The sequence below is a fragment of the Chironomus tepperi genome, unplaced genomic scaffold (genome assembly GCF_022539635.2).
Source record: "Chironomus tepperi strain 1889 unplaced genomic scaffold, CSIRO-AGI_Ctep_v1 contig_85, whole genome shotgun sequence".
In the NCBI taxonomy this organism is placed as follows: domain Eukaryota; kingdom Metazoa; phylum Arthropoda; class Insecta; order Diptera; family Chironomidae; genus Chironomus; species Chironomus tepperi.
Window position 1 is genome coordinate 8,180,405 of NW_027226207.1, and position 24,586 is coordinate 8,204,990.

At 32.9% G+C, this 24,586-nt stretch overlaps 1 protein-coding gene across 1 annotated transcript; it reads right to left on the reverse strand.

Annotated features, from left to right (window-relative positions):
• Positions 1-16,531: 16,531 nt before the first annotated feature.
• LOC139086536 (very long chain fatty acid elongase 4-like) lies at positions 16,532-24,305 on the reverse strand. Its single transcript, XM_070635001.1, has 6 exons — positions 24,145-24,305; positions 22,280-22,442; positions 20,896-21,067; positions 20,458-20,585; positions 20,287-20,394; positions 16,532-16,681 (listed from the first exon to the last, which is right to left on the reverse strand). The coding sequence occupies exons 1-6, from the start codon at positions 24,303-24,305 to the stop codon at positions 16,532-16,534; spliced, it is 882 nt and encodes a 293-aa protein (XP_070491102.1).
• Positions 24,306-24,586: the final 281 nt, after the last annotated feature.

Below are 24,586 nucleotides of genomic sequence, written 5' to 3' on the forward strand. Positions count from 1 at the left end.
AAGATATGTAGCATCACTCAAAAATCAAGTCAGTCAATGTCCATGCAGTCTAGATCGGGAGTGGATCATCTGATAGAAACTATGGATTTTGTGGAATTCATGGGATCAATGGATAAATTTATGGAAATCGTGTAATTTCCATAGTTTCTGCTTGGTGATCCGGACTCGTCTAGATCCGAGTGGTTTTCGTTCTTTTCTATGTTGTGCTTTCCGGTCATATTGATTAAAGAATCTTGAATGCCAATCAATTGTTTAAATTAAGAATTGATGAACAGCAGAACTCGAAATCGATTCTGAATTTGTAGTGTAAAGTCGATTCGACTTCAAGCCCTGTATGATAGCTCGAATTGAAGTCTTTGTCTGATCATCGACTATGTGATGCTAATATTTTTACATCTAGAACCAAAAATCGGCTCAAATTTGTTTAAGCAAAGGAGTTTTCTTATCAATTTCCACTGAAGACGTACATTTGTGTCATGTTTAAGACATTTTGAGGTTCTAATCCAGTATCTTGGACGATATAATGCGGCGACTTGCATTTTTCGTCGTAAAAAAGGTTCAAAACCCGCCATCACGTTCATGTTAGGGCAATATCACATCCTACAGTTAAAGCGGAGTCGCAGCGATTGTTTAGCATTTACTTCGGTTGTTTAGCATCGTAGATGATTACTTTTCAAAACATTTTTAATTAATAAGAGAACATTGAACCAAAGCGTAATTAACACTTATTTTCTAATCATAGTCAACAATGAAGTCAATGAATTTCAAATACAGAGTTTATTTCGACGCACAATTTGAAAGATTAAGGAGGATTATAACAAATGTGTTTGTTTAAGTTATTAATCCTATCTAATTGAGGCCACATCATCAAGAGATTAAACTCTTCATAATTATCCAATAAGTTCAAGATTGATAAAAGAAATCAGCTCAAAGGTAAGCACTTCAACTTATTTTGTGAATTTCTTGATAACTTTTGTTTCGTCGTTGGGGTAGTCAGGTAGTCATTATCTAGTAATCAATTGACTTAAGAGTTGTTTTTGTTTTTAGAACTTTAATCCATTTGTTTGGTAAACAAAAACAGCAGAAATGATTCATTTTGAGCTGGAAATTTCCATTGTTGTTGAATATTTAGTCCATAAGCAGCCAAAACTTCACATCTGCAGTATCAAAGATCTAGCAAATTAATTTATGTCACCACAAAATTCATGTAGCAATAAATAAAGCCACAAAAAAAAATTAATAATGTCCAGAATGAAAATCAATTTTCATAATTGAATGTCCGCATTTAGCCATCCTTTAACTCTGTTGTCATTCCATTCAGTGTTCCTTTTATTGTACGTCCGTTGACATTTCAATTTAACTGTGTATTAACTGTCATCACTGTTTATTCTTCCTTATGTGATTGTTGTTACACTTTTTGTTTATTGTTTGGTTGTGGAAATGGGCAGTACGCTGACATCATAGCTGCCTTTGTTGAACACAAAAAAAAATTCTATTTAGGAAATTGGTGAAGGAAGAAGACACACTTCCGCAGAATAGAAGAAGAAATACATTTGTTGTTGAGCAGATAAGCTGAGTTTATTTGTTGGATTAAAGCTTACAGCCTAGAATGATGTCTTTATGATTTATTTACTGACATTCTTATCTATTTTCGTACACTTTTTTTTGATAAGAATTCAGAATTGCGTGTTTAAAACGTGAACTTATTTGCGTCTTAATGAGTGCAATTGAACCCGAACAGCATGATGTATTCTCTAGGGCAGTAATGGGCAACCTATTGTAGGGTTCATGGCATTTCCAGAATTATTTAACAGCACTCTATAGTTCCGCGCCACACAGGTTGTCAATTGCCACACTAGGGCATCACTACGTCGCCATATTAAAGGTTAGTCGCAATGTTGCCTTAAAACCACTCCAACGACTGATTTTGACCCAATTATTCATCAAAAAACGCGATTCCCCGCATTGCTCAGCTCGGGAAATAAAAGAAATCCTGACATTCATTCCAAAAATAACCCAAATCCAGCTCCAACCGGCAATATCAAGAATCTCACACCATATCTAATCCCATAACGAACTTAAAACTTTGTTTCCAATTATATCATAGATGGCAACCACAAGAAAACGTATCTGCCATTGACGCAATTTAAAACCTTATCAAAATCGTACAATTAATATTAGTGCTTTGCAGGTGTAGATTGATAAAATAAGAGTGAATTGATAACATTGTAGCTCATAAGCCATTAATTCAATGCTTATTGATAACTTGAAGGCAATTGCAGTTTTGGACTTATTAGATAAGCAGTTTTTTTGATGATAAATGGAGCAAATCTTTAAGAGTAATAATTTTATGATAAGAAAGGTTTATGGAAATGATACTAGGTAAAAGTTTGAGGATTTGAGATTGGAATGAGTAACTAAGGGGTATTGAAATTGAGTCATCATTGGGGATACTGTTGGGATAATGTGAGATCAGAAGTGTTCTTGAAAGGAGGCTGTTAGCACTTGGTATTAGCAATTGGCAAAGGGCAGCTAATGATAGAATCAGTTCTAGACATCAACTGAGAGATGCTATGGATCACAGCTGATCTGTTCGGCCTGCGAAGTAAGGGAGTATCCCTAACTGGCAAATTCATACGGAAAGATCACCATGGTACCTAAAAGGAGTCTCTTTTCCTATTTGGGAATCGAAAGTATTCAGTCATAAGAAGGTGATCTACAAGTGGTTATGTCGGAGATGTTCAGAAACTTAATCTCATGAATAAGTAAAAATGAGTCGGAATCTGACGTTACGATACTGCCAGGGTAACATTGCATCTCACAGTCAATACTGCGACGTAGCGTTGCCCTAGCAACCATAATATGCTCTTTGGAACTCAATTCTGCATTGCTGATTCTTTGAAATTGATCCTTATTTACTAAGGTCACTTGCCATACAAATCAGCTGTAATTCATGGATTCTTTAAGTTTGCATCTGAATATGGCGCTATGGCAGGCTGCTTTGTGCCAAAAAGAATAAGTCTAAAGCTGATTTGACCATAAAGACTTCAATTTAAATTTGAAAGAATCTAAAGGTGATTTAATAAAGTTCTCTAACAATCATACCAATCTAACATCAAGTCATTATCAAATCCAGCAACAGCACATTCTAAATTCTCAAAATCAAGACACAGATTCCTTTAAAAAAATTCACATCCTCATCATTCCACCAACAACAAAAATATTCTAAGATAAAGATTTTCATCATCAATTTTCCCGTAGCACATCTGACATGCAAAAAAAATACATGAAAAATCATCTTCAACTGCGTCAGCAAACACAGCACAAGCACAAAAAAAAGGAACTTAGACAATAAATAAAAAAATTCTCTTTTTATTTCCGATTTTCTCTCATGACTTTTATTGATATTTTTTTTTCATAAGAAAAGATGATGTCGAAACTTTCAATCGATTTTTCATCGTCAGTGCCTTCTCGCCCAGCATCTTAATGCCAATTTATTATTTTCATGCCTTTAAATTTTGTGCTAGCAATAACTTAAAATAATGCGAAATAGAAAAGAAAACTTGAGTACGGATGAAAAAGGAATTGACTGAGCTTTACAGTTTTTCCATCCCATCTCGTTTACATGATTAAGAAGGCACAAGTAGCTCACTTATCATTTCAACTTAATCTCTCACTTAATGTTGGGTCTTGTTACTGTCGACGATATGTTGATAGTCTTTTATTGTTGCTACAAAATGGAATAGGCGTACAGAATTATAATGTATGTAGCATATAGCATCACATACATACATCCATATACCGTACCGTATGAATTGTGAATTAAAATATGTTTGGAGGATGAAAGAGAATTGCGAAAAAACTTTAACATTTTTATGTTGGCTCGTCTCCCTTTCATCCGTGTAGCTGTACATCTATGTGTGTGTGTGTGTCGGTGCATGTCTTTGTGAATATATGAATGAATTAAATATTAAATGCTTTGCATGAAATGTAATCAATTCCTTCGAGCACTTTTAAAGTTGAATTTTTTACTCAGTCAGGTTGGCTTTTTGGAATGGAAAATATGGGAGGAATAAGTTTGAAAGTAATGAGTGATTAAAGTAAGTATTAAGTGTGATATTAAGTCTTTTGTAGTTCTGTTTATTGCATGTTAAACACTCCTTTATTGTTTTATGCTCTGTTAATAGACTGGGGTAGAACTGACTTAATGTGATCCCTTCTTTTGGTGCTTGAGAATTGTAAATTCATGAATTTTGAAAGGAAGTGCCACGTTTTTAAAGACCCTTTTGATTATTAAAGCTGAATTTTAGTTGGGTGGACAGGGATCTATATGATTAGTTGTATGTTCAGTTCAATTGATGGTTCTTGATGCAATTTGTCATCTTTAAACCTTGTCAAAAGCAAAACGACTGCAGTGCGTCAAATGAACTCTTATCCGATCGGCGCAAGATCTTCTTGGCAGCCAAAACGCGGCAACATGGCATCCAAGTGACAATTTACGACAGTAAACACAAAAATTGCGACTTGGACGTCATATGACAGACACTTGGACGTCATATGACAGACACTTGGACGTCATATGACAGACACTTGGACGTCATATGACAGACACTTGGACGTCATATGACAGACACTTGGACGTCATATGACAGACACTTGGACGTCATATGACAGACACTTGGACGTCATATGACAGACACTTGGACGTAATATGACAGACACTTGGACGTCATATGACAGACACTTGGACGTCATATGACAGACACTTGGACGTCATATGACAGACACTTGGACGTCATATGACAGACACTTGGACGTCATATGACAGACACTTGGACGTCATATGACAGACACTTGGACGTCATATGACAGACACTTGGACGTCATATGACAGACACTTGGACGTAATATGACAGACACTTGGACGTCATATGACAGACACTTGGACACCATAAATAGCTGCCGCCAATCAGGTTGGTAAGAGGCTGTTGATATCGCCAGTTTAGCATTTTGTATTGGAAGTTTACAAAAAATTGCCAGCGATCAAGTCAGCTACAGACGACAACTGAAGAAGGACATAGACACAGTTGATCTGTACATCTAGCTAAGAGAAGAGTAAGAGAGTCTCTAAATCCATCCTAGATCCACCAATTGGCATGAACATTCTATAAATCTCCAACCATCCATACTTAACACCCTGATAAAGACAAACGGAACTAACTTTTACACTCCCTTTTACATCTTAATTCGCTTAAAAAACTTCCACCAAATTTTCTCTCTTTCCTCATCGTATGCCATGCCGACTTTTTGAAATAGAAGGCTATGTGAATAAATTCAAAAGAGAAAGGTTTTGTACCTTCGAGCAGTCAAAGAATAAAAATTTATTCCTTTTGTGCGTTTATGTCTGAATAATAATATTTTTTTTTTTTGAATGGAAGGAAAGTAAGTGGAATTATTTTGTTAAAAAAAATTCTATTAAACTAGTTTTTTACACAGGTTGTGGCATTTATAGGGTATGTAGTTCTTTGGAAATTGGATGTTATGTATTACATGATAGGGAAATTGTTAGGAAATTTGATGTGGATGGTTATTTTGTGGTGGTTTTGTCTGAATGGGGACTTCTAGGAATCTTAGTAAGGATTTATCTATGGTTTGTCTATTCATTCTTTATATTAAATGGTATTAAACCTAACAGACAAGGAGACTGCTTTTAGTTACCATAGTGATCTTTCTGTACCATGAAAGCATTGTCTGTAAAGGAAATCGATTATTAGTTCAAAACTGCAGCTCCATGCACACATGACTCAGACTTAGGGCCAGAGTTACATTATCTTGGTGCCAAATTTCAGATCTATTAATCGACTGGTTTTGCATGGGGATATTAGTATTTTACTTGATCCAGTCACCAAATCAGGTCAATCTGACCTATTTCTCTTGGTTTCTTTGAAGCACTGCCATGTACTCTCTTTGTTTATTTGCAAAACTAGTTTCGTCTTATGAAGATTAGTCTCATGACGCCAGCAAAGGTGCACCAAGAGTCAAAGCATTGACGCATGTTCCATATGGTTCGAATGAAAGCGGATCAGAGTCTTGCAAAGAGTTCAAGATACACATGTCTGGCTTGTTATACCCTTGACATGCTGTTTGAATGATCATTAAACCTAGTTGATGTCATTATTTACAGCCTAGGTCCATTTGAATATTAATTTGACTAACCGCATTGTGACACTCAGACATGCTAGTGCCATTCAGGTATACTAAACATTCTAAGTCTTACAACTCAAAAGCCACCTAAACTTAAGACTTACAGTCAATTTAAAAGCTCAACAAGCCATTCATTGAACCGAGAAATAATTTATTCATAAAATCTTTCAATCTTTCTTTCCATCTTGTTTGACTTTCAATCCCCCCACGCCTTCCATGCACTTGTTTGCATTTCATTCAGCTGCATCAACCATTGTTGAAAATCATAAAGCAATCGAAAAATCCATTCCACCCCATAATACCACGAAGAATGAAGTTATAAAATTTTTAAAGTTCATTGTATGATGTAAGAAAGGAGCTGAAAAAATGGGAATTATTTCAATCTAGCATGAACGAGAGGAGAACGTCGAGTAGACGAGCGAATGAATAAATTGAAAATGCTTTAAATACTGATGAAAAATATCAAGCAGGATAAAAAAAGCTGCTTGACGTGTAGTTAAAGGCAATATGTTGCTCTAGTTACTGCACAATTACTCTCATGTGACATCGTTCGCTTGTCGCTTTTATTGTGTCATTGTACATGAATATTCTTTGATGCTATGCATTATAACGGATTTAAATTCTGGCATCGACTCTTTTTTTTATATTCATTGGAATTGTACTTAAGGTTAAGTGAATTTTTATTGGAAATTTTGTTTTAAGGTGAGATGATTGGAATTTAATGAGAATTCGCTCTTTTTGGATGTGGATTAGGTTGAAAATTGGGAAATTTAAGAGCCAATTGACTTTTTAGATGATAAAAGAGCGAAGAAGGCATAAGAATATTTAGCAAGAAGCTATTGATTGCACTTGGTATTATAAATTAGCTGAAGGTAGCTAACAATAGCTGGCTATATTGAGACGTCTACAAATGAAGCACATAGATCACAGTTGATCTGTACTGTAAGAAGTAAGTGATGAAGTAAGCAAGTGAAATATTGTTCCATCAGAAATTAACTTTATATTGCCTTTCCTTAGTGACGTTAAACATTCCATACCGAGCTACTCTCAAGATACACTTTATAGAAAAATTCAGGGACCAGACCATATTTTAAGAATTGGCAGTTGTTATTTTATTTTGGTGAGAAAAGCAAGAAGAGCTTAGACTAAATGTAAGGATCTAATTCAATTACACATTGTATGCCGTGTATGATTTCGATAGAAGCTTATCATCAAGGTGTCAGCAAAAAATAAAAGGTTGTTCTAAAAACCACTGTTCTAAATAATGTCTGGATGAAGTAGAGCTCGAAGTTGACTCGAATTTTGTAAGTAAAAGTAGATACAAGTCGATTGAACTCCATATTTTATTCGAATCAAGCTCTTTAAGATTCAGCAACCTACCCGGATGGCGCAAATCGATTAATCGATCATAAATGCAGGCTCAGGTCACCACGACTCTGTCTATATGTCAGATTCTGTTTAAATCTGGTTCCATGCCAAAGTTCATCAAATTTACGTCAGAGTCATGGCGGTGTGACGCTGGATTTTGGATTAATTAACCGACATTCGATCAAATTGTCATATTCAGGCTAAATTTTTAATACTGATATGTGAAACTTCCTGTAGCTGTTTTTAAAAATTCTCAGAAATTCATTAATAATTCCAACTTAAATAAATTGTCAGTATGAAAACTAACTAAATTCAGTCCACCAATAAATTCTTCATACCTCCGAAAAAATTCTTTCATAATTTCAACAATAAAATATGAAAATTATAATTCATTTTATCATCATTTCATTACCTCTGTCCTTACTTAATATTCATCCCCTGTTCCTGTTCATTCAAATCGCAATATATATCCAAAGTAAAAGAATAACATTTCATGTATAATATTTATTTATCGAGGGAGTAAAGCATTAAATTATTTTTTCTTTTATTTCAAATTCTATATTTTATATTTGAGTTACTACCTGCCTTTATATGTGTTATATCACTCCTGTGTTATTTTTCTGAAATGTAAAGTTTGGCACTAACAATTCAACGTATGCGCAATTTAAATAACATTAAAATATATACGTGCTGTAGTTTCTCCTTTTCTCTGTTATTTTTTTGGGAAAAAAGTGCATGCATGACTGATAAATTACGTTTGATAAGCAGATATAAAATATATAACAATGAATAAAAAAGAAAGTCATATAATTTTTTGAATGATTTAGGGGCTTTTTGACGCATAGCTTTGTGGTTGTTCTATCTGTTTGGTATAGTTTTTGATCTTTATGGCTTTTGTCGGGCATTTGGTGGGTGAAAATTATGAATTTGAATCAAAATGCAGAAATTATTGTAAAAATCATTTAATTGTGATTTTGGTTGAATTAAGGGTTTATGCAATAAGAATGAGATATCCCAAGATTGATATGGTCTCTAGCCAGATACGATCTTTGGCACAGATCGATTTCTAGGCCAGCTTGATCTCTAAACTGACTCGATCACTTTGCAAAGACACAATCATGTACTTTTGCCTATAAACTTCCTAAACCTCGCCTAATTAAGAATATAAAGCAGTATTATTCAAATTATACCATTTAACACATTGTCACACACTACCACCACATTTGGATGCATAATCTACCTTCTATCAGAAGCATTTGGAATCTAGAAACCAGCTAAAGAGCCAGATTTAGAAGAATTCTAAAGGAGGTCATGTATCTGACCAGGAACAGTACTTCATAGTGATTCAAAGTGGATCAATAGCAACCAATCATCATTATCATGGATCGCAATTGAACTTTACAACCTGCAAAGTAATTATGCACGTGCTTAATCTGATTTTATTGCAATAATCGAACTTAAATTAGTCAACACCTTAATGACAATGTATCCATCAAATTTCACAACAAAGTTCAAATCTTATCATTCATACACAGTAGCTATCTTTTAAAGTCGAAGGAAATTTCCACAGAAATAAACTCAAGTTCTTCTTATCAGCTTACTTCTTTCCAAAATATGGCATATTTTTAGCACGGTCTATAAATTTTATTTGAATTTCCTTTCATCTTCAAAACATTTGACTTTTAAATTATTTTTTCATATCCATTTCCATTTTGAAAATAAGAATAAAATTTAAAGTCTCTACAGAAAGTGAAAACTCAGCTTTTGGCTACTCAGCACAAAAAATATGAAAAATCCATCTACCCTTCAAATATTTTCTACCTTTCATTCCACACCGCATTCCTTTCCAAATTTTTTAATGTTTACTGTTGCGACTGCAAAAAATTATGTCGTACATGACAAAAAAATTTCTAGTCAGGTAAGAAAAAAGTGTGTGTGTGTGCAGAAAGCAGTAAAAAAAAGCAGGACAGGTGCGTCAAATCGCCATAACAAATAATGTTTCTAAAAAGCCACGAATAAATGTTTGGGGAGGCTTAGATTTTTTCAGGAAATGTCTAAACTGCATTCGAAGCATTTTTATGGGAGAAGCAGTTTTATTTGAGATGATGGTGGTAGTTTTGTGGCAGCTGGTATTGATTAGGAACGGTGTGCTTGAGAGATTTTTATGAAATTGGAAAGACTTTAAGTGCTTGAAGGGAAATTAAGTCAAAATGATTTATTTAGAGGTGCATGTAGATGGAGCCGGCGATGGAACCAGTTATAGACGACATCTGAGAGAAGCCATGGATCACAGTTGATCTGTACGGCCAGCGAAGTAAGAAGTAATGTAGATGGATCATGTTCAAATGAATAGCCAAATCTGGATGATATCATGGCACAGTGTTGAATATTTAAAGTACTGGGAGTTTCTTTAGATGAGTTGAATTTTTGAAAAAGAGCTTTTATAATCCAAGGTTATTTGAATTTTAGTAATAAAAAGTGTTTTCATTAAAATCTCTCCTAATTTCATGTTTTGAAAGTTTAAATTGACTTTAAACAGTCATTTATCATTAATTCTTGATATACTAGTAGTTATTTCACATTAAAATGCTAAATAAAGACGAAAATTTGAGTTTTTTTGAAAATTTCATTTGGTATTTTTCTGCACGGATTAGGAAAAAAAAGCTCAAAAATAACTCGATCACCAAAATTTATTTACGAAGAATCGAAATATCTCTTTAATTAATGAATAATGGCTAGAACTAAGAGCATAAAATGATAGATTTAAGAACGTTTTATCATTTGGTACCAGTCATTAAACTGTAGCATTTCTAGTTTTGTCTATTTTTCGATTCTTCGGATGCAAAAAATAGAAAATTCCGATTTTGGTGATCGAGTTATTGACCGAAGAATCGAAATAACTTAATTAATCCAGCGTTTCAGTATCCACAACTAAAAAAATATGATAGTTTTCGGCCTAATGAATTAGTTAAAACAATAATATGAAGCACTTTAATGGAAATATTTTTCAAAAAATCGATTCTTCGACAAAATTTTTCAAAAAATCATCCAAAGAAACTCCCTACTTTCTGTTCACTTTAAGTTTAAGCAAATGAGCACCAAATGCAATGCTATCTTTATCGACAGTTGTTCTCCATGAGTTCTTGGAGATTGAAATTCTGATTTAATTCTCTAAAAAAATAAATGAAATGTTTCTAAAACAAAAAACTTTTGCAGCTCTCTCAAATCATCATCAAAATTTCGTTCTCTCTTTACCAATTCTCCTGTAAGTTATGCAACCTACAAAATCATGTTACATGCTGATACAACATACAATTCATGTTATTCTAACTCAGAGTTGTCCAAACTGTGTGTCGCGTCACACTAGAATGTCATATTCTGTTGGAAATGTCATGATCCGCTTGAAGTATGCGGTTTCGGTCACAACTTACCACCAAGATGTGCCCTGACGCACATAAGTTTGCCCATCACTGCTCTACCTCATCCAAAAATATGCAAAAACCCGTAACTTCAACTAAGCATCAAAATTAATTTTCAATGTAATTAACTTAATTCCAGTCTGTTCCTTTGTAAAAAGTGTTCAACATCAAACAAGTTCAGGTCATTGAAAATGTGTTCATCCCTTAAATTATTTATTTACACAGTCCCGAAATAATGTACCGTGTGAGTTCCAACAAAAAGACATGTAATGTGTAATGTGTCAGAAAATTTATTTGAGCATCAAAAAAAAAAAAAGTAAATTTAACTTTAATTAAAACATACAAAAATATGTTAATTCCACATGCGGTAGCACACATAATAATATCAACAATAATCAAGGGGTTGGAACTCCCGTGAACTTGTGGTCTGACAAGTTTTTTCCATACAAACTTGCGGTTTCACAAGTTTACCAGTTTTTTTCAAGCGAACTTGTAAACTTGCAAGTTTACAAGTTTTTTTAATATAATTTTTGGAAATGAATAAAATATGTTAAACTGGTATAGATTGTTATTTGAATTTTTTGTAATTTTGATGATTTTAGTGAAGATTTGGCGATATTTTTCGACAAAAACAGAATGATTTTTATGAGAAAATAAATTAAAATGAAGCAAATTTTGGACTGTATTGCTTACAGAAAGTGTCTTAAGAATCGGAAGTGGTTTTTCCTAAAATTTTGGAGATTTTTCAAGTGAAACACTAGTTTTTATTCCCGGAAATATTAAAAGAGAACGAAAACTGAACATAAACTTGAATGTGGGTTTTAAAAGATTTTAATTTTTAACAATATACTTTGAAAGCATTTTTATGCTTAGATATGGATTGTATTAAGGATTTTTTAACCTTAAACCTTTAAACCTTAGAAAGTGAACGACCACATTCCAATGTACTAAAACCTAATTATTACGATATTAATTGAATTAAATGCGTTTAAATTTTCATAATTTTGTAAATTTACTGAAAAGTTCAAAATTGAAGAATTTGGACTACTTTTAGCAAATATGTATTGTTTAAAACCAGGTTTTTATTATATTATATAGGCATATGGTTATAAAAGAAATCTCAAAATCCAAAACTTCTAGAGATTCCTATCCAAAAATAGTTTATAATCAAAATATTTCAAAGCTTAGACAAAATTTTAGTTTTTTTAAACAATCGTTGCTAAATACGTGCTAAAAAAAGCTTATATATGGCTAAATAATAGGAAAAATATAACACGGAAAACCATAAATTAAGGTCTCATACCAACATATTATTGGTTTAAACAGTTTTCAACTTTAAATTTTTAAAATTTTAAAAAAAAAATTATTTTTTCAATTTTCAAAAACTTGTGGTTTTACAAGTTTTTGGGAACAAACTTGTGAAACAACAAGTTTTACACAGAAACTTGTGAGTTTATATGAAACTTGTAAAAACTTGCAAGTTTTCGGGAGTTCCAACCCCTTGACAATAATAATAAAATTTTCAATATTTTGTCAGCCTGTGACAACATCTGCCATAACTTACGTGGTGTCAACTTATATAGTAAGTCATTTATTTATTTACAAAACGCACGAAACTCTTTAAATTTTTGAAGATATTTATTCACAAAGAAAACCTGAATTCTCTTGTGGGTGAGAAGATGCTGGAAAAATTTTTACATAAATTTTCTTTTTGTGGTTGGCATGAATGAATGAATAATGGAGTGTGGATGGGGGGATGTGGTAAAATCTGCAAAAACATGAAGTTTGGGTATGTGAATTAATTTCTAGTTTTAGTGAGTTTATGCTTCTCATATTCAATAATTATGATCAGAATCTGGTATGTAATCTGAAGACTATGATGTAAAAATTATTAGAATTCCCTCTAAGGTCATATTTAGAAGTTCAGCATCAGAGAATATTTAGTAAATATTCAATCTCTAATTTTAACTTGAGCACATGAAGTATGTTGAAATGTAGCGGAATTAAGCCAAATTGTTCCGAAGAAAATGTCATTGCTGGGACAGGATCACAAGCTTAGTTGGAATCCGTAAGGAAAATGACAGCCAGGATTTTGAAAAGCTACTTGGCGTAGAACATTGATAAAAGAATGTCAGCTCAACGTGCAGACAGAGAAATTGTACATGCTGCGTGACAGAGTAAGCAACAGAGTCAGATGATGAGCCTTAATTGCAACCTAAGCTACACAAAGAAGCATGGTTATGGGGAATCAAACCCATGTCCTACTATTTCCGTTCGTATTCACTTAGCTATCGGGGTCACTTGAAATGATTTGCAGGAAGCTAATTTAACTATCATTCTGCTTTGAAGGATTTTGGACAGTGTATAGATCTTCACCGTTGACATGGAATGTTTTGACCCAAAGAACCCTGACAAATTGAAGATTTTCTTTCAAAATGAGAAGAAAGTGATGATTGTCGACTCTCAAATTGGGATTGGGAATTGGCAAACGAAAGGCATCGATAGAGCCAGTTTCAGGTGTCATCTGAAGAAGGCAATCGATCACAATGGATCTGTACAGCCAGCGAAATAAGCAAGTAAGTCAGAGATATCGAGCAGCAATCTATAAATAACTCTTTAATTTCGAACAGAAGCAATTAGCTGCTACAAAAGCTTCAAAATTCACCACCTCCAAAATTCCCACACACAAACACAAACACAATGTTCCACTAAACTAGGAAGTTACTTCCTCTAAAGAAAAGAACTTTCAATGTTGAATGAATTTACTAAAAATATTCTTTTTATCAAAAAATAAAAACTTATTCATTTAAATATAAAATACAAAAGCTCATGATATCAATAACTTTATTCTATTGTTTTGTATATAACAAAATATTATAATACAAAGGAGAATTGCTTACATGTCATGACATGAAACATTTTTCTTGTCTGTGCTTTTTAGTTTTTTAGTGATTCGTTATAGTGATTTTACAAAAAGTCAAGGGTTGGGGATTTTTTTGTGAGTTTTTAACTGAAAATTGAGGAATTTTTACTTTTGGCTCAACTTGACTTGACTCTACTTGACACTCAAATTGACACACGACTTGGCACTAGACTTGACATTCAACTTGATACTAGACTTGAGTCTAGACTTGACACTCGACTTGACATTCGACTTGACACTCAACTCGACATTCGACTTGACACTCGAACTGACACTAAACTTTACCTTCGACTTGACACTCAACTTGACATTAGACTTGACACTAGACTTGACACAAAACTTGACACTAGACTTGAAACAAAACTTGACATTCGACTTGACACTTGACTTGACATTTAACTTGACACACGACTTGACACTCGACTTGACACTAGACTTGACACTAGACTTGACACTAGACTTGACACTAGACTTTACACTAGACTTGACACTAGACTCGAGTCGACTTGACTCAACCTTAATTCGATCAATTTACCCCAGATGTCTCCAACCCTTATTCCAACCAATACAATCTATAAAACATCATCTTCTGCATGTCACTCATGTAAAATCCTTAACAAGAAGAAGTAAAGATACAATTCATATAAAAAATATTATATTTTATTTATGAAGTAGAAAAGAACTTCCTCGACAATGAAAAAAAAAGAAGCAAAAAAATTATTGATCGTATGACATAACAATGCAGTAAGAAAGTTTCATTGCTCTCAAAGGGAATGGCAAAAGTCTAAATTATTTAATATTTTACAGCATAAGAACATTTCTGATTCATTCACTTTTCAATAATGTGTAAAAGTTAGTTCCAACAAAAAAAATATTCTTTATCTTAAATTGCGGAAAATTTTTATTGCAAAGCATAAATTTTCAATTTACGAATTGCGATGAATAGGAAAAAAAGTTTATGCTGTTCATTATAATGGAATAGTTATTCTTGGTTTGCAATTTGAGTTTGTGGAGTTTATTTAAAAAATAATAATAAATGGAATAATGAACGTGCTCTTGTGGGTAATGGAAAGTTGAATGGAAATTATGGATTTAAGAAAATGCTCTTTAAAGTCCTGATTGTGTATTATTGTCCAATGTTGGGTTTTCAATAATAAGTTTCAATAAAACGAATTCAGTCGATTTTATTTCAGGAATTGAGAAATCTAGTTGAGACTATTCTGAAATATTATGATAAATATCGAGTTAACTTGATAAATTTATGTTAAAATCTATAAATTGAATTCTAAGTCGACTTACGATTCTATTGTCAAGCATTGAAAGAATGAGAATGAACACCATTCTTGGGTTTTTTGGGAAATTGGAGAAGTCTGACTTCGAAGATAACCTATCAAGTGTATACCTTTTCGTAGTATTTCTGATATTGCCAAATACACCACTGACGATCAATCTAAGTGCATAGATAAATACATCCAAAAATGGAATAAAAGCCTATCCAAAGTACCTATATGAATGGTGAAAGCTTCAGAATCAGGCTAGCGATGATAAAGCTTACAACCGATCATTTCCGAAATTACTATTCTTGGTTAGTAAGTTCAATAGGATGCTGGAAAAGAAAAGATTCTTTATAATTCGGCTAAAGTCATGCAAAACTGAGGTTCAGATCTGAAAACGTATCCTGGAAATTAGAATATATATTAAAAATACCTGAAATTTGGTTCAAAATAAGAACTAAGCTACAAATTGTTAAACGATCGTTGCATTAATCGACTGTTCTATCTACAATATAGCCTCAGATCAGCGTGATTCTGACTTGGTATCAGGTGTCGATTTGTGCAATTAGGGATGAATCTTCTTCCGTATTCCTACCGACAGGATAACTTGACATAATGTCAAGTTAATAACAAGACTTATGGTCGACTAATGACATATAAATGACAATGACATTCAGTATCAAGTCGAAGTCACTCCGCCCTGGTGTCAAATTTATTATAGATTACCCAACTTGTGATATTCGAGCATATCATCAAGGTTGTTCATCTGTAAATAATTCATTCAATTGAAAATCTCATTCCATTTCCTTAAAATCTCATTCCAACCTTAAATACTGATAAAAAACATTGGCAAAAACCAAAGAAATCAATATCAATAATAACTTTCCAATAATGCAACTAGTTAGACTCATCGGTGCCAAATAGTTGTTGAACATCTCATAATCTTAATTTTCAATTCAAAGCATTTTGATAAAAGTTATATAAAAAAAATAATAATTTTATTAATCATTTCAGCACAAAAAAAAATTTAATTCAATTAAATTAAAATTCATCTTATTTGTTCATTCCAGTCAGGAGAGTCCAAGGCTTGTTGAAATGTAATTACTTATAATATAGTGTAGAATGAGTAAGAAAAACAGTTTTCCTTATAAAAACTAAAAACTTTGCCAAGCAATTTTATCCTTAGTCTATAAACTTTTTTTTAACTATTACAACTGTTGAAAACTTATGAAAATTTTTTTTTTTTATTCTTGTTCCTTGTTCCTTGTTTGTCATTTTTTGAACAAACAGCAGCAGCAGCTTTTTGCCAACAGCAGCGGAACGAATGGAAAGTTCATAAAGCTTTACTCGTACTTCTTTCCATTAACAATGACATTTTTATCTTTTATCGTTTCCTCATTGTTGTTTGATAAAAGTTGTTCCTTTTGCTTCTCCTTCTGACGCTTTTTGTGATCGTCGATGTAGGCGTTTACGTAGAAACGTCCGAAGAGAACCTAAAAAATTATTGATTGAGACATAAAGATTAAGGATTGTAATTTCTTTGTAAATAATTGCATATGAATGGATTGTTAGCAAATATAGAGGAATTGATGAGAATGTCCATCATTTAATAGTATTAAATTAATAGCAATAGCAAATAGTAATTTTGAATTGTTTTGAGACTTGTTCATAAATGATGTCGATTGGAGGACGATTGAATACAAGTTGAACTCTTGTAAAGAGGTTTTTGATAGCAGATCTCGAAGTCGACTCGGATTTTGTATGGAAAAATTTACCTGAGTAGACTCAACTTCATTCTAAATTCGAGTCAAGTCGACTCAAGTTAACTTTTCCATACAAAATTCGAGTAGACTTCAAGTTCAGGTTGATAGAGACAGTGTACATTTTGGTATTGGTAATTTAGTATTGGCCCTTTGCCAATTGAGCATCCAGCGATTAAGTCAAATTCAGAAGCTGACTAAGAAAAGCCATGGATCACAGTTGATTTGTATGGTCAACAAATTAAGTATGCAACGAGACAATTTGCAGTCAGGTCACTCGGGATATTGCTGTGCTTTGTGAAACCTATCCTTACCCAACATTTTGGACCAAACTCTTCAATTTTCTTAAATTTTTTAAGCACCAAGGCTCTTAAATTGCTTGGTCATCATTAAAACAAAGTGGCAATTTGTTTATGTTTGAGCTACTGATCAATGACTTGCAAAATTCGCCTCTTTCCCGAACAGACAAGAAGCAGACTGATGAGTATGCTTTTAAAATTGAGTAGGTTCAGTTCAATTCATAATATACTCTTGAGCTCATTCATTTAGATGAGCATACTCATCGTCAGTAAGAATGTCTTTAAACTTAATAGCTTTTCACGAATTTCCACACACTAAACTTTCTATTTTCCTATTCAATAAATTTATCGATTTTTATTCCGCCAATAAAAAATAACATAAAGTCTCGTTTCGTTGGAGACTTATGTTTTTTAGAGAATCATAAGTTAATAAGGAGAAAAATATGTCAAGAAAAATGAATGAACAATCATGTTATTTGTGGGGGGAGAAAAATAAGGTCGATTGAGAAGAAGCATGTCAAGTTGTATTGAAGAAAATTGTTTTTCATTCACATAATGGTTTTTAAATTGCTCATCCTGATGGTAATGTCTTTGAAGGTTCATGCTTGTACTTTAAATTGTATCATATATTCCATTAACACATGTCGGTTAATCGATTCGAAATCCAAATCCAGGTTAGCGTGACTTTGATTTGTGGCCGGATTTAAACCAGATCCAACAGATAAACAGGGTCATGCTAACCTGGAGCTGGATATTACATCGATTAACCATTTTGTGCTATTCGCTTTATCAAAACAGCAGAAGTCAATGAACTTCGAGTGTTGCTCTTAAAAAAGATCAAGAACAGCTTTCATGTTGTTGTAAAGAAATCCTTAGGGCATTAACATGGCTACGTAATGACATCTTAGCGACTAAATTGTGCTGATTGAGATACAGCCCATTAAAAAGCTAGTTTAAAGTAAGACAAAGCTAAATTTAAAATTTTCGAGTGATTTGTCTAAATATGCGTCAATATCTAAGATCCCACGCAAATTCTACTCTGTTTTAACACAAAATTCAATAGGGTTTCTGAAAAACGGCATTTTTAAAAAACGGCCGTTTCCGTTTTTTTCTGAAAAACGGCCGTTAACGGGTCCGTTTTTTTTAATGGAAGGGAAACAATACGTTGCATTCAAATTGAAGTCCTCTTTGATTTGCCAAGATATGTAAACGAAAAATTTACTTATAAAAGTATACTGCAGGCCAAAAAAATTGACGAATATTAATTTTCTTAGTTTAAATTATTATTTAAAAATTTTTTTGAGTCGAAAAATTAATAAAATTTTTGAAAATTTTCCAAAAATTCAGAGAAAAAGTCATATTAAAAAACGGAAAAACGGCTATCAAAAAACGGCAGTTTTCCGTTTTTATTTTTTCGAAAAAACGGCCCGTTTTCCGTTTTCGTTAACGGCATCAGAAACCCTAAAATTCAATGAATTCATTGCAGATCTCATCTACCAGGAATTCATTAACATCAAATTCTAGAAATTATTCAACAAATGACGTCAGACTTCGAAAATATAGGTCAAAAAAATGCTCATTGAATAAATATTTCTGAGAAAAGTTTGCAGCATATTGAATGAAATTGTATATTCAATGAATGAAAATCCTGATGAATGAAAAGTCCATTAACTTCATCATTTTACTATAGTACATTTTACAAATTTAGGTCAACCTTGTCATTCTAAAATTAAATAAAATTCCATAGCTAATTCTAAAATCAGAACATATCAGAATTAATAAAAATTGACAGTTTCTATATCCATTTCAACAAGCTACAAGTTAAATGTAGCTATCCGCAGAAAATCATTCAATATCCCACAGATGTATTGCAAGTCATGCCAAATATACAGCAACGAAAATTCATTTATTTTTAGATATGGACAAATTCGAAGCAGATATCAGAACTGATATGTTAAAAAAGTAGGACAGATAAGCTGAATTCTGATTGATTCTGTGGATGTGATCAAAATAGATTTGAGAAATAAAAGTGCATTTTATAAATAATATTGGAGAGTATTTTAATTGGCAGATGGGGTCACTGAGTTGTTGTGTGCAATAAACATGTGGGAAGAGCCACAGAGAGCTATTAAGTTTTTATCAAAGCTTCGTAGTAGTTTTCTGTTAATTTGTGTCGTTCAGAGATTGGATCTGAAGTTGATTATCTGTAAATTTGAAGTTATAAGCTTAATGAACCTTGAAATCGAACTTGACTGACTTGAAATGGTTTAAGCCAAGAATTATAAGACTTATTTATGGTTTTTAATAGCTTTGAACTGGATACTAGCCTAAAAGAGCTCAACACAGCCTTTAGAACATCGCTACGTTATCGTCAAATCATCAAAATGACATAGAAGTGCTTTTATGACTTTGATATAGCTATTTTTAGGTTATTTTGATGATAAGAAGTTTTATTAAGTGCTTCACTCTTCGTAGAAGTCAGAATCGCTCATAAATTAAGTCTCAAACTGCATGGAAATTATGTCGCAGGTCCTATCAAGATAGAATTAGTGCAGTAATTAGGAAAACTGGCTCGGAGCTCATTTTTTGCCATCCAAGTGGGAGAGCAGTCACCACAATTTCAATAGGATACCTCAAACCCATATTCAGGTTTTGTCGTTAACCCCGATAAGCACACGGCTTAGAAAATGAGAAAAATTGCGTCTCAGGATAGAAAAATGCCGGAATTGACCTGGATTTTTCTTTATTCCTAACCATGTAGTTTCCAGAAATCCAGTCATTTATTGGTTATTTTAGCGACTATGAAGCATAACTCGAGTTTCTTTCCTCGTCTAAAAAAGACAACTAAACTCAAATTCTCCAACATACATCATTTAAAAACAAATCCCAACCTAAATTCCTCATCACGTCCTCAATAAGAAGGAAACATTTCAAATCTCACAAATAAAAATAATGCAATATTAAAAAAATGTTCAAAAAAAAAATCTCTAAACAGAATCCATAAAAAAATTGATTTAAGGAGGTGAGAAAAGCACTTACTAAGAACGATACCATATATCCGCAGAGAGTGTATTGCATCCATAATGGAAACTCGCAATCAATACGAAGTCCATTGAATCCGAGAATGAGAGCACCAGCAAATTGTATCTGAATACATGAAAGGAATCAATAAATCCACAAAAAAAGAAGAACTGAACATCCTCAACTTACCAATTGAATAATTGTCAAATACTTTTTCCACCATAAATATTTGTTCATTTGTGGTCCGATCGCGGCCAAGCCATAGTATGTGTACATCAACACGTGAATAAATGAATTGACAATGGCGGGAAAGGCGGCTGTAAAAAAAGTGATAGATTTATGTAAAATTTATGGAATGGATTAACATTCGATTTTTGTACACTTGCGGTCAATTTGAATGCACAAAGTAAATTGCTTTTAATTTTAAAATGCGCATAAATGCAAATTTATGTGTGAAAATATTTAAATTTGTTAGCAATTGACATAATCGGATTTACTCAAAAGTTGAGCTTGTTCGAACTGCAAAATTACATTATTCGCTGTGATTTTCAATTTTACATACAATTTTTATGACTTTTACATCAAAAAAATATCCAATAAATCACTTATCCGACTATAAATACTCACTCGATCCACTTGGCACCCATTTGATTCCAATCCACCAAAAGGCAAACATCGTTGAGTGATGATAAATGTGCAAAAATGACAATTGATTGTCTTTTTTACGTAGAATGAAGAATAATGTGTCACTGAATTCCAATAATTTTGAAAAATAATACCACCATACTGCATCGACGATCTATATAACGGTGAGAAAATAAATCGAATAAATTTCAATATTAGAATTGTGTCATTGATGAATTGATTGAGATATAAATCAATTATTGTGGGGATGCAGGGATGTGGCTAGGAGTTATTTAATGGCATGTTTAGTACTGGGCCAGTACTACTGGTTGGTTAATTGATCCAAAATCTGGCATCAGGCAGGTGTGACTCTGGCATAATGTCAAACAAGTGTCAAATTCCCTATCTGGCAAAGAGTATGCTCTCAAAATACAGAAAGAACACTCATGTACCTAAAAGCAGTATCTTTGTCGATTAAGGATTTTAGCCGGATCTGACACCAAGTCAGCGTCACACCGGCCTAGGGTTAGATTTTCAATCGATTAGCCGATTTGTGCTACTTGGGAGAAGGTCTATTGCTCATTTTGAGGTTCAAATCTCATTTTAAGTTAAATTTTTAATTTTTAAAGAAATTGAAGGTCGAAGATAAAATTTTAATTTTCTTGGATGTCTTGTTCTTAATGAAAGAGACAATCTATGTGAAGGATAGTGAAGATAAAGGAGAATTGGATATCCCTGTAGATATATCTAAGATGTGTTCAGTCTATCTGAGATAATAACAAACTCAAATAACACAACGTGATTGCCTGGACATCGCTTAGTCGCCGGATTAGCGGTAAAACGCTATGTTGTCCTGACGGCTCCATGACGGTTGACCACAACCCATTATTTTGATGAAAAATCATTTCTTCCCATAGAACCGCTCGAGAAAATTGAACAATTGTCAATTTCACGACTGTAGCTGTAGATTGAACATCATCAAAGTCTATGTTTATAATTTTGTCGTTAATGACACTCCAAATTCGAATTTCCAGCAATTTAATTTCATTTTCACTTTCAAAATTACATCCATTTCCTCAACAATCCTCCTTACTACAAACAACCTTATCAATGCCATCAATTAATTATTCACAAGCTTTTAATTAAAATCTCTTGATTAAGTTCACATCCTTGACGCTTAAAATGAATACCTAAAGTAAGATCAAGAAGTCAATAATAGCATGCAAATTGATAAGACTTCATGTTTACACAACAGCATCATCAATATTCAATAGGAAAACAAAGTAAGCTGTTCATGAGCTCATTTTAGCATTGAACCTTGTATTGAGATCCTTTAATACTTCATTAACTGTTCATCCCACATCCAATAGCCTTAGTCATTAATTACCTGCATCTCATCCGGCGTCCATACTTGCCGACATGGTTCACAGAATATACTGTAATTTAGTCTAAGTGATGCTGTTAATAATTGCCAGAATATATAGAAATTAAGTGCGGCCATGGCTAGGTTGTAAACGACAAGTAGATTGTTAAGTTTGAATGGCTTTCGACTGTGGATTAAAAAACAATAAATTAGAGATTAATATTTCAGTCATAATGTGCGTAATGCATCAATGAGCCACATGACACTGTAAAGGAACTAGAAAAATAATGAAATATCATCATTTAATGACATACGATGACCTTCTAGTGAATTACTGAAAGTTTTTAATGACAAAAACTCTAAAATGCAGCTTCTAATCATCATAATTTTTGCATTGAATTAATGCTCAACTATTAATACGGTAGTGTAGCTGTAAAGTTTATAGTTAGATATAAGGGAAAAACCGCAGGTAAAGTTTTGCTTAATTTAATTATTCAGAGTAGGAGAAAATTAATTAGGATGTGAAATACGGGCGTCGACAAAGTTAAATACGTCGAGCATGTAGAGAAAAATTTGCATGAGAAATTTCTAAGGAAATTGTTGCTGTTAGGAAAGTTGGAGATGAATAATTGGTGTTTCTGGGTTTTTGTTTGAGTCTTAGAAACTAGTTTAAGGTGGATAGGAGATAAGATGGCAATCTGAAGGGTTAGTTGACCTTAAAATTGAGTGAAATAAGGTTACTGCAAATCAGTGACAATCTAGTTCAGAGCAACACAAATCAGAATTGTTGGAACTTTGATGAGGCTTCGTCAAGGGTCAAAAATTCAATTTCACCTCAGCGTGACTCCAACTTGATTCTGGAATTTGTCCAACTAACGGCACCATGCAAGAGTCACGCTGGCATTGTGTCGGATCTTAAATCAATCAATCGACTTGAGCTATTCGGGAAAACAAAACATGATCAAAGAGGATGATCAATGAATTTTTGGAAGGAAACTGTTGATTGAGACAATTTAGCACTTGACATAAGGTAGCAAACCAAAGAGCCAGTTTTAGGTCAAATTATAGATAGCAATGTATTGCAACCCAGTGATAGAACCAGTTATAGGTGACATCTGAGGGATGCCATTGATCACAGTTGATCTGTACGGCCAGCTAAGTAAGTAAGTAAGTAATGTATTAAAAATCAGTTCGGCAAGCGAATAAGAAGCTTGAACAGCACAATGCAGAAATGATCTGGAATCTGCAGTCAAGTAGCCGTTATCACACTCTTAAGTTCGGTTCTCGACATATCGATTAGTTTCTCATTATTATCAAATTTTGATGTCAATTTTCTAAAATTCCTTTTAATATAATCTCCAACAAGCTCCTAAACTTCCAGCATTCATTAAATGAAAATTCAATCAATAAAACACAAATTTGATCACAAAATCCTTGACTAATTTCCCTCAAGATTTAATCAATATTCTCGTCAACTTAATATAAACGCTTTATATTCCACCCAGGAGAAAATTAAGCACTACAAATGCCTTTATCATTATCAATTCATATTTCTCACGCTTAATGTGTCTCTTGTGAATCACAAGTTGTGATCATAAAAATAAACCGATTAATTTTCATCATTTTTCGTTGATTCACCTTGCTGCGCTTCCAAAACTAATTTTATGGCCACAAACATGCGGAAACGAGATATGTTGATGACAAAAAATAAAAGATTACAAAATATTTTTTATGGAAATTAGTTAAACATGCAGCACAATATCATGTTACAGCACAAGATGAAGAAACATAAAAGTGCATTTTAACGGTTCAGCTGTTGGCTTTTTTGGAATGCATTTACACAGTCATGCAAGTGTCTCAAGGTTAATATATTCATCAATATTACTTACTTTCTCATGATTTTTGGTCCGAAATAAACGCTTGTGAGGTAAATGACAATACCGCAAAAAGTGGGCCATGGTGAGTCGACTAGAAGCCATCCTTTAGATCGTGGATCGGTAAGTGTGAGTGTCCAATTGTAATAATCTTGAATTCTTTTTATTAAATCCATAATTTATTTATTTATGTGTAGTTACAGCTGATAAGGTCAATTTGTCACGCAATTTCTTTTTATTGCTGATGTTTTTTGCGTGGATTTTTTTTTTGTAGGAAATTTTCGATTTTCTCAATTATTTTGTTTGTTATTCTGTGAATGTAAAAAGATGAATAAAATTTTAATGATGCAATATATTTTTTTATGAACTTTATATGTGAAAATGAATTAAAATTTATTGCAGTTCTTCCAACTGCATCGACTGTAAAATTAAAATTGAATGTTTTTAATCAAGTTGA

What these genes read in the sequence shown, in the direction of transcription:
- LOC139086536 (XM_070635001.1), bottom strand. Translation starts at nt 24,305, where the DNA reads ATGGATTTAATAAAAAGAATTCAAGATTATTACAATTGGACACTCACA. An exon ending in ATGGGTGCCAAGTGGATCGA is followed by an intron (nt 20,586 to 20,895) that starts GTGAGTATTTAT and finishes CTTTTTTTACAG; the next exon opens with CCGCCTTTCCCGCCATTGTC. An exon ending in ATTTGACAATTATTCAATTG is followed by an intron (nt 20,395 to 20,457) that starts GTAAGTTGAGGA and finishes TCATGTATTCAG; the next exon opens with ATACAATTTGCTGGTGCTCT.